Source organism: Arctopsyche grandis, unplaced genomic scaffold, assembly GCF_051622035.1.
Source record: "Arctopsyche grandis isolate Sample6627 unplaced genomic scaffold, ASM5162203v2 HiC_scaffold_178, whole genome shotgun sequence".
Taxonomy (NCBI): domain Eukaryota; kingdom Metazoa; phylum Arthropoda; class Insecta; order Trichoptera; family Hydropsychidae; genus Arctopsyche; species Arctopsyche grandis.
Genome location: NW_027518487.1, coordinates 22258 through 34112, shown reverse-complemented (window position 1 = coordinate 34112; position 11855 = coordinate 22258). Strand labels below are relative to the sequence as shown.

General features: G+C 28.8%; 1 protein-coding gene across 1 annotated transcript; it reads left to right on the top strand.

The window, feature by feature from the left end:
* The first annotated feature begins 1132 nt into the window (after nucleotides 1-1132).
* LOC143922044 (uncharacterized) lies at nucleotides 1133-7781 on the top strand. Its single transcript, XM_077445321.1, has 3 exons — nucleotides 1133-1316; nucleotides 5347-5532; nucleotides 5887-7781. Exons 1-3 carry the CDS (start codon nucleotides 1133-1135, stop codon nucleotides 7779-7781), a joined length of 2265 nt encoding a protein of 754 aa, XP_077301447.1.
* The last annotated feature ends 4074 nt before the right edge of the window (nucleotides 7782-11855 follow it).

Sequence of the window (11855 nt, the reverse complement as noted above, 5' to 3'; positions counted from 1 at the left end):
TGAATTTGCAACTCATTTTATTCCTGTACAAGCATCTGATGAAATATTGTCATATTTTAAAAAAGACAGAGCACATTGGAACACTTACATTGAATTACAAGCAGTTTTTGCTAATTTTGTTACAATTCCACTTTTAGTGAAAAATTTTACTTTTTCTGGATTATTTAAAATATCACTTGATCTAACACAGAAAATACCTTTCGCTAAAGCTATTAGTTTATCATTTCTTGAAATGCCTGTAATAGATTTTCAAGTTGTTCCACTTAAAAGTATTGATTTACTAGATTTACCATATATCGGTAACCTTTTAAATATGATAATAGAATCTCATATAAAAAATTTAATATTACAACCAAATCAAATAACTATAGATCTAGAAGAAATTATGAAATATAGTGGTAAAATAGTTGGGGTAATATATGTTTATGTACATGATCTCCAATCAGAAGATCAATCAACATATTGGCTTACATTAAAAAATAAAGGTAAATTATTTGGTAAATCAAATAAAAAATCGGGTGCAAATCCAGTTTTTAATGAAGGATTTTATCACATTGTTTATGATACGACTAAATCAATCGATATTTCACTAATGTCTAGTGATATACATCCTTTATATTCTAAAATACACCTTAGAAATCTCAACAAATTCATTTATTCTGAAAAATTACACTTTTCTTATAAAAATTTTTTAAAAATTTTAAATATAACAACACAATTTTTTCCAATTACAAATATTTTTTGTGAAAGTGCTATAATATCCTTGAATTTAATTTCTATTGAAGATTTACAGGCTTGTGGAGATCCTGTAAATAAACTTTATTCAACTTATTGTATAATCAGTCTTGAGACCAGAGAAGCAATAATAAGTAGAACTGTGCTAACTTCATATGAAACAAAAAGAATTTTTGTAACTAAAAATCCTTTTTATAATGAATTGTTTAGATTTTTTGTAACTACATTTAACGATTACATAATAAAAATAAGAATAATTGATGAAAAAGAAGAAAAAGAGATCGGAAAAGTAATTATTCCTTGTGTTGATATTAAAAACGATTCTGCAGTAAAATATCGAATAACTGGGGTGGAGTCTGGTGAAATAAACATTAAAATGAAAATTAAATATGTTGATATGTTAGATTCTGACTTTACAGAAGAAGAAACTAAGCCGAAGATTACACCAATTAAACAAATAAAACAAGAAACCGAACTTATTGTTGAAAATACTAGCAAAGAGGCTATTTTAGGTGCACATATTGAAGAAGATTTACTGTTGAGAACAGTAGAAAGCGAGGATATAAAGATGGAAATTCAAAGTTCTTCACTTGGAATTTACAATACAATAAAACCGTTACAAAATTTTATCAATTACACCAAAGCTTATAAATTTACATTAGCTAAAATCAATGCTTCTGGGATGTTTTACATGGTTTTTGAAACTGACAATCTGAATATTAGAATGGAGCCGTTTTCATCCGAAATTGATCTTCCTAGATCAGTTATAATTCCAATAGAAAATGAATTTTACATAAAAATTCGCCTTTTCATGTTTTCTTTGAACGGTTCCACGTTGATATCTGAAGAATCTATGAAGATCGATGAACTAGTAGTTGTCTTTGATAAAATTAGAGTTGAATTTACAACTGAAATCTCTGATTTAAACGATTTTCATGGTGAAACGGAAACTACCGAAGCAAAAATAGTTCAAGTGAGAATAGGAGAATTCAATAGAACAGAAAAAATCAACGCAACTTTTTTCAATGCAATATTTAAAAGTAATTTAAAATTGCTACATAATTTAAATACTTTCATATTAGGAAAAGAACCTTTATTTTTTAGTATTAAAAAACAGGGGGTATCAAGTACAAAAGTTGAAATCCCAAAGAAAACTTTAATTTCTAAATCTTTCGATTTTGGAAATTCTTATGTAGCTCCCCTTTACTGTAAAACACAGATTTGTTCTTTTAATCACAGCCCTCCGAATAAAAATGGGGAACTTGAAGTTTTTTTACTTAAAATAAGTAGCCTTAAAGCTACAAATAACAACAATTGTGATCACTACATCAAAATATTTTTAAATGGAGAAAAAATCTATAAAACACAAACAAACTCAAAATCATTTGATCCAATTTTTAATGAAAGCTTCAAAATAAAAGTACAAAGAGAAACTGATACAATTGGATTTCAGGTTTTCACTTTGAATTCACTTTCTATTGATTCAGTAAAAAATTTTAAAGATTTTCCATTAATTAATTTATCTAACGGCTACAGTAGATTTACGATTCCTTTGAATGATGGAGTAACGGGCGAAATATCAGAAGCACAGCTTCATTTAATCTTCAGCTTTACACCAGAAATTAAGCCTTAAAAAGAAAAAGCTTGCACAATAAATAAATTGTTCTTGAAAAGTTGTTTTTCTTAAATTTAAAAATTTTTATTTTATTTTAGCAGATCATATGTTTTAGTCTTGAATTGTATTAAACTCTGATACTCATGACCTGGGAAGGACTAGTCTCAAAATTACGCTAGAAATACAGGAAATAAATAGTAATCCCCCTTAAAATTGAAACATACATCCAATTACAAAATCTTAAGCCGACTTTAAAATCACTTCTTTTGACAAGTTGAAAGGTCCAAAAGGGGGGGAAGATCGTTGAAAAAAACTTTATTATAGAATTAGCAAAGAATATGTTAGTAAAGAACTTATAGAATTGACAAAGAAGATGTTGGGAAAGAAATTGGTGGGATGGCAGAGAATATGTTAGCAAATAATTTGATGACCTGGCAAAGAAGATGGTTAAAAAGAAATTGGGGAGCTACCAGAAAAGGTGGTAGAAGCACTGGCAAAAGCAAAGCTCGGACTCTTAAAAATAAAAGATGATCGAAAAGAAAATAAAATGTTCGGATTTATTTAAGCTGTAGTTGTTAATACTTGTTAGTTTTCTTCGAGTGGTTCTCTGTAACCCGGTCGGGGAACCGCATTGCTGCGTAAACCCCCCCCCCCAACGGCTCTTATGCCAGCTTGATCCCTCTGCCGACAGTCGGGTAGCCTTAGGACTAAGTGTCCCATTGACCTTGAGCTGGCGTTTAATTATAGACAGTACCATACTGTCTTGATGATCGAAAAGAAATTGGTGAGTTGACAGAGGAAGTGCTACAAAAAAATTAAAGAATTGCCAACAAGATGGTTGAAAAGGACTAAGAGAATTGACAAATACAACCTCGAAAAGAAACTGGTGAGCAGGCTGAAGTGTGAATAGAAGTAACGCTCTAGCGCTCTTAAAAATAAAAGATAATACAATTAAGACCTTAAATAAATAATTAATATTTTAATTTAAATAGACATTCTAAAATTTACTATAAGGTTGTCTAAATAATGAATTAACACTAAACATATAAGATATGAAAATTTATTTTTCAGCAGGTTTTTTTATAAAATAATTAATTTTTGTTAAAGTTACCCCTATGGTGTCATTAAATTCTATTTACAATCTTAGATAAAATTAAAATCCTCTTGTTTTTATAAAAATCGTGTAAGTGGCTTCAAAAAACATTTACAGATACACACACCAATGTGTTTTTAGTGATCTTTTTAATCAGGATCTATGTACTATAAGGAATAAAGATTAAAATTGTTGTTTTTTGTAAGTGCCAAAAATTATAAAGTTTTTATTATAATTCGTTGGATTGATATATTATACTTTAATAAATACCATGTTTACCTCAAACTCTTATTTACTTAATTTGATTTTTTTTTGAATATTGGGGGTTAAAAACACAAATTTAACAAAAAAAGCTGTTTAATCTAATTCTCTTAATTTGATTTTTTTTTGAATATTGGGGGTTAAAAACACAAATTTAAAAAAAAAGCTGTTTAATCTAATTCTCTTAATTTGATTTTTTTTTGAATATTGGGGTTAAAAACACAAATTTAACAAAAAAAGCTGTTTAATCTAATTCTCTTAATCTGTAAAATAATTATTTTAGAGTGCATTTTTAAATAAAATGCCACTGTTTTCATAGGAAGGGAATTATTTAGTTTTTTTCCGGATATTTACATTTCATTTACCCTCTGTATTTTTTAATAATTAGCTTCCTTAGAAATAATTTTCATTAAACCAAACAATGCTGTAATAAATGTTTTTTTAAACCAACTTCGGCGTTGTTGTCATTATATCACAGCTGAAAATAATTTTAATGGTAATTGTTCTATAAACCTTTTTAAATATAATTAAAATAAAAACCCGTAGGCGCTGAATCGAATAGTGATGTTCAAAAATTTAAGGTAAAAATTGTTAAATCATTTTTTTTAATTAATTTGGTTTACAATCACATATTTGTGTAAAAACCCCCCATTTACATAAAAACGATATGCAGACATGATTATTTCTTTAAATTATAGAAATGGGGTGTTTAAGTGTATTATTGCTCTTTCCCAACATACAAAAATAATCAATTATTTATTTGGGTATTTCATTAGTGTCTTGCTGTTTCAAAGACGGATAAAGCTGTATAATATTAAAGTCTTTAGACATAAAGGGCTTTTTTTGTTTAGGGGGCATTACACAATAATTAGTGCTAATTACATGTTAATATAAATAGACGAAGATAATCATAGCGAGTCTTTAGACATAAAGGAATTTTAGTGTTTAAGGGCATTACACAATAATTAGTGCTAATTACATGTTAATATAAATAGACGAAGATAATCATAGCGAGTCTTTAGACATAAAGGAATTTTAGTGGTTAAGGGCATTACACAATTATTAGTGCCAATTACATGTTAATATAAATAGACGAAGATAATCAAAACAGGTCTATTTATATTAAAATGAAATTAGTTTTTCAAATTTATTCAACCTAAACAATTAAAACTGGTACAAATTATGTTAAATAACTTAATCTTTTGTTTTATATCCAGGTTATTGACAATATATTCTATGTTAGTATAAATAGTTTATTTCAAAACTATTGGCGTTGATTGCCATATTCTATGAACCCTTTTCTTCACATAATTATTTTTCAAATTACAACTTGATCTTATGCTAAATAAACGTCTAAGTTTTCTAGATTTATTTTTATTGTAATAAATCTGTTAAAGTTACCCCAAAGTCAATAAATTTTATTGAAAAATACACTAAATTACTATCTATTTCTCTTATCTGAAATAAATCTGTTAAATTTACCCCAAAGTTATTAAATTCTATTGAAAAATACACTAAATTACTATCTATTTCTCTTATCTAAACAAAACAATTCTTTGTTTATCTGCTATTAATTTTTTTGAAACTTTCTCACCCATGAAAGAAAAAATTGATTTAAATGTGTTAATTGATTTGTCCGAAGCTGTAGAGAGGGACATTAAATCGACTGTTCCTATTTCACTTCACCATAATAAAACAAAACCTACAGAATTTAAAATTCTAAAAAAATTGGCTAAGGGGGGATATGGTGAAGTTTATGTAGTTGAAAAAGATAAGAAAACATACGCAATGAAAAAAGTTAATAAGAATCAAGTATTAAAAAATCAAGGTATAACGTTCTTTCAAAATGAAAAAGAAATTATGACTACTCATTCTCTAGATTGGCTTGTAAAGAGTTATATGTGTTTACAAGATGATACTTTTCTTTATTACATAATGGAGTTTGTGCATGGTGGCGATTTATTGGGTTATTTGAGTAAAGTTAATGTTTTGAAAGAAAAAGAAATCAAATTTTACGGGGCTGAAATCGCAGTTGCTATTAACGCAATGCATGAGATTGGTTGGATCCATAGGGATTTAAAACCGGAAAATATTTTATTGGATAGAGAAGGGCATGTAAAAATTGCTGATTTTGGTAGCTGTACAAAATTAATTAACGGGAAAGCTTCATCAACTGTTACAGTTGGCTCGCCAGATTATGTTTCCCCAGATGTGTTGAGTTCTGCTGGTGAATATGTAATTTATGGTACAGAAGTTGATTTTTGGTCTATTGGTGTTGTGCTATATGAGATGTTTTACGGGGTTCCACCTTTTTATGCAGATAGACTTAAAGAAACTTACGCTAAAATTGATAGTATCGATTACACATTTCCTGATGGGATTTCTCCTGAACTTAAAGATTTAATTTCCAATCTTTTATGCAAAAATGATAAAAGATTTACTTTTGATCAAATGAGAGCTCATTGTTTTTTTGATGGTATAGATTGGGATAACTTAAGGGAGCAAGAGCCTTTTTTTAAACCAGTTGTATCGAGTGATGAAGATATAAGTAATTTTTCAGACTCTGAGTTCTTTTCGGACAACTTTACCGTTCCATCTGGATTTTTGAATTTTGTAGGATTTACATATGATCCAGATCATGTATCATCGTTGGTAAATTTAATTATAGAAAGTAATATAGATTCATATAATAAAAATGTACTCAAAAATGATATATTGGGATGCAACTTAGAAGATAATGAGGGGCGTAAAATAAAACAAAACGATGAGGAAGAAAAGGCAGCAAAAATACATCTTGAAAATATGAAGGAAAAACAAAATAAAAAGGAATTAGAAGATTTAAAAACCACCATAGAACATAAACAGCATGAATTATTAAGTTTAAAATCAGAAGTAAACAAGATGAATCGTAGTAGAGAAGAATTGTCATCACAAGTATCCTCTTTAAATTCAAACCTATCAAAATCAATAGAGCAAATATCACATAGAAAAGATCACTTAGAGCAACTTAAATATGAAATTAATAACTCTATGGAGCAATTAGATCTTTTAAAAGTTGATATTTCAGAAAAAATGAAATTTGTAGGAGAAATCAACAAGAAAAACAGCTCTTTATCACATGAAGCTCAAGAAGATCTAAAAGATCTTAAAAAAGCAATCCAGAGATGTAAATTTAATGAAAAGTTGGATGAAATACAACAGTCAGCTTACTGGTTGTACAAACAAAATACAAATTTACATAATGAATTAAAGGCACTTTCATGTAATGACAGTGCAAATAAAAGCTTAGATGATCTCAAAAAGCAGCTTAGATTACAAAAGAGTGAAATTAGGGAATATGAACAGAAAGTAGAAACTGAGATGGTGCTGAGACAAAAAGTGGAAGAGGAGGTAAAATCTCTTAAAAAAGCATTAAGAGAAGCTCAAAAAACATTAAAAGGATTTACTATGTCTTGTATCAACGCAAATAATAATAAAGAAATGCAAATTACAGCTGAAAGTGGGGCAATTTTTGTTGATGAAAAACAATATTTGATTAACTCTGTTTATATCAGAGATCTAAAAAACAATGAAATGCATCATCTGTCATATAAAAAGCGTGGCCTTTGTGTTTTATTATTTTTCCTAGTAGATCCACTAGTGACTTCATCAGTCGCAGGCTCCCGTAGATCACTCAAAGCTTTAGAAGCAGATCTTAAGAAAGAGCAGTCAATTTATAATGGAATTGTTCAACTACTTACAATGTTGGATGGAAAGACACGTGTCGATGCAATAAATCAAAGAAAAGGAGCTATGAAGAAGATCGAGCAATTATTGACTGAAATCGAGATTGCAAAGAAATCTACAGTTACTGAATATGCCATACCGGATGATGAAAATGTTTATGAATTTAACAGTCATATTTTCTACGAGAAAACAGTAGCTAAAGGATCTCTCTGTGATTATTGTAACGAGATGTTGTATGGAATGGTGAATCAAGCATATTGCTGCAAAGATTGTTTATTAGTAGTTCATAAAAGTTGTTATGTCTTAGTGGATATCTCATGTGAATTAAATAAAGCAATAAAAGCGGGGTAAATCAGTACCAGTGATATGTAAAAGTACAGAAGAAAAACAACAATTGCTTAAACTAAATAAAATGACATAAAAATAAATTTTCAGTTTTGTTGAAAGTGTTTTTCCATTTTTTTAAAACAATCCGTTTGGGGTATAAATAAATCTAAACCGAGTTGTAATTTCATGTTAATAAAGAATCAATTAAAACCTTAGATGATTAAAAACCCACAGATTCGGTTAATCAGTTCTTGATCTTATTTTGCAATTTAAATCGCAAAATACAATTACTACTGTCTTGTGCCATCGAAGATGGCGTAAGCTCTTCATTATTAAAGTATTTAGTCATTAAGGGTATTTATTTAAATTATATTAATAGAGGATAACACAACAACTACCATTGTGTTTTTGACTTATCAGGCCATTAAATTATAATGCATGGGCAAGTTACTTTTTGTAAATCTGTATTTGAAATCGTCTTTCAATAGCACAGTGCCACATGGTGGGTTTAAAGCTTAGAATTAAGTATTTTATTCATATTACCACACTATCGACTATTAATTAATAAACTTTTTGTCTTGTGCTATCGAAGTTGACGTTAGTTTTTCATTAATAAAACATTAGGGGTATTTATAATTGAATTATACTATTTAATTTTTTTTTGTTATGATTATGGCTGAAATATATTAAAAAAAAAAAATCGGATTTAATGAAAAGAGTTGAAATATATTAATTAAATAACCCCAAACGCCTAATAGGTCAACAACATTTATCTTCGGCTTTTATTTTGGATTATACAGCACTTTAAATGCCAAATACTAATTAAACCAGAAAACTATCTTACAATCAGCCAAGATTAATACCCACAATGTCAATAAATATTTTGAGTAGTAACAGTAATATTGCTATAATCAGCCAATATTAATAAATATTTTCAGTAGTAAAAGTAATATTCTTATAATCAGCCAAGATTAATACGCCCAATGCCAATAAATATTTTCAGTAGTAAAAGTAATATTGCTATAATCAGCTAAGATTAATATCCCCAATGCCAATAAATATTTTAAGTAGTAACAGTAATATTTATTTAACATTTGCTTAAAATTCCAAATTTCAATGCACTTTTCTCTTTTTAGATAAACTGTCTTTTTCCTCTGGGCTAAATTCCATTGAATACAGTCCAGATTTATGATTTGGTGCCCGTAATAAATTCTCTGGATCAATTTGTGAAAGTGGCTTTAAATTGACTTGGTCTGCACTCAACTGTAAAAAGCTCTTTGGCGGTGGTGGAACAAAATGTTTTCCTATTTTTGTTTGTAATGCCAATTTTATATCTTTACCTGTTATCATTGTTCTTTCACAATATTTTGTGTATAAATAGGCATCTTCAAGAACATCACATGAGTATTTATAAGCAAACTCTAAGAGTTGTACAATCACTTTTGGTTCACACTCTTCTATCCCTAACGATCGTAAAATTATAGAAATTATTTTGGCATCCCTTGGTGCAAGATTGTCTCCTCCCATGGGTAAGAAATTTTTTATGAAAACAAAAATTGAAAATGTTTCTCCTTTTAAAACTTAAATTAAGAAACGTTTAACAGAATACCACATTAGCTTGCTTGACATGTAAAACAGAAATTGGGGTTTTATTATTAAACAAAAAATTAAAATTAATAGGGACTTCCCAATATTATTGCAATGGTAGTTTTATTAAGTCAGTAGTTTTTTAGTATTTTATTCGGCCCAATTGATTAAACATTAATTATTTAAGGTTGTCTTTTCCCGCCGAAGATGTTATAAGCTTTACAATATTTAAGTCGTTAATCATTAAGGGTATTTAGTGATTATATTAATAGAAATTTACACAACAGCGGGTTAAAATATGTTATACTTTTATTCTTAGATTCCACAGGTTCAACATTCGATTGAACTTGCACGTTCTTAATGATTAATTCATCAACATCCTGGTAGCAATCTTCCTCTTCTATATCTGTTATAAAAAGACATGCTCTTAAATAACTTCCTAAGAACTGCCGATAAAAGTTTTGCTTTAGTCTTGGGATCTATCACTATTTCATTTCTGTAATTCTTGTGAAAGAAATAATTAACCCCTCCAGGTCATCACATAGGGTAGAATTTCCAAAGGACTGTCGGTTGATGGATTGCTTTAGACTTAGGATCTATCACTATTTCATTTCTGTAATTCTTGTGAAAGAATTAATTAACCCCATCAGGTCATCACATAGGGTAGAATTTTCACTTTGAATTTTTATTAAAAGGTCAATCCTTAATTGGTTTCTTAAAAAATGCTTTTATTAAAAGTAGTAATCATGCGACAAAAATCAGGTCAACCCTACATAAACCTTATAGCTCTCAATACCTCTTGCCGGCAGTCTCCTTGGACTAGGACTAGATGCCCCATTGACCTCAACTGGGTGTTTTATTTGAGAGAGTACTACATTGTCCGTTATTTTATACTAATAATTTAACGCCTCTTATATTATACCCATTGACCTTAACTGGGTGTTTTATTTGAGAGAGTACTACATTGTCCGTTATTTTATACTAATAATTTTACGCCTCTTATATTTTGCCCATTGACCTTAACTGGGTGTTTTATTTGAGAGAGTACCATGCTGCCATTCATTGGTTACTAAATCAGATTTACTTTTTTCCCCTTTTCAATTTGGATCAAGGAATCTAGTTTGGCCATCCCAACCCTGATCAATAAAATTATTGAAACTTAGTGCCAAATTTATAAATATTGAAATAATTAAATGTCTTTTTAATTTTAAACATCATAAATCATACAGTTTTTATAATAAAACTTGGCTTTACTTTTATTCAAATATTATAAGTATGAGTTTGAGGTAAACATGAGTATTTATTATTATATATAACCAACCTTATATATTTACAGCTTTTATATCGACCGCCTTGGTGAAATACCAAAAAACCAGAAAACGCGTTTACAATAAACAGGTATTTGGCAAATTAATAAATAAGTAAAACTATCTACCACTCAGCTCTAAAGCTTTTAAATGCTTTCTTTAGGAGAACAGGGCGTATAAAACTAATAGGTTAATTTAGTTTCATAGAAGTTTTGCAATAAAACCATTTTTCTAATTAATGAGTGGATTATAGCTGCTTAAGCTACTCTTATTTAATAAATACCGCAACATGATTTTCTTTGACTTTTATCTTCGACTTTTGAGGTTGGATTATAGCTGTTTAAGCCAATGGTATTTAATAAGTACCCTTGTTATGGTTATCTCTGATTATAAAGGTTGGATTCCAGCTACTAAAGGCAATAATATTTAATAAATGGCTCTTGTTGCGATTATCTTCGACTTTTGAGGTTGGATTATAGCTGCTTAAGCCAATGCTATTTAATAAGTACCCCTGTTATGGTTATCTCTGATTATAAAGGTTGGATTCCAGCTACTAAAGGTAATAATATTTAATAAATGGCTCTTGTTGTGATTATCTTCGACTTTAAAAATTAAATTTATTATTATAAGAAAATAATATTACTTAGATCAATACTGATTGTCTTGTGCCATCGAAGATGGCGTAAGCTCTTCATTATTAAAGTATTTAGTCATTAAGGGTATTTACTTAAATTATATTAATAGAGGATAACACAAAACTGATATTTAATTAGATCTCAAACTTTATTTATTTGCGAAATAGTATATTTAATTTTAAAAAAATACCACCCTAATCCCTAATAGGTCTTCTAAGAACGACGTATATTGATTTGCCGTTTTAATATGTCAGTTTGTTTCATGTCATATAGCCCTATTAAAATTTGGAATACTTAAATCTCATAGATTAAATCAAAGCCTATAAGATTTTAACATACTTTCAACACTGTAACAAAAAAAACTAAAATTAATTTTTAAATACGGAAAGTCATTGACAACGCCCAGTTAAACTTTAACCCCGCTTTTTGCGTAATCTTCTTTGAATATCCTTTATTAATGAAGAGGCAGCACCACAGTTAAACTTTAACCCCGTTTGTTGTGCAAGCCTTCTTTGAATATCCTTTGTTAATGAAGAGGCAGCACCACAGTTAAACAATAAATCCGTTGT

Bases quoted from the DNA above. Each gene is read 5' to 3' on its own strand.
- LOC143922044 (XM_077445321.1), top strand. From the start codon at position 1,133: ATGTTAGATTCTGACTTTACAGAAGAAGAAACTAAGCCGAAGATTACA. The intron at 1,317-5,346 runs GTTCTTCACTTG...ATTTGTCCGAAG, and splicing joins TATAAAGATGGAAATTCAAA to CTGTAGAGAGGGACATTAAA. The intron at 5,533-5,886 runs GTATAACGTTCT...CAACTGTTACAG, and splicing joins TCAAGTATTAAAAAATCAAG to TTGGCTCGCCAGATTATGTT.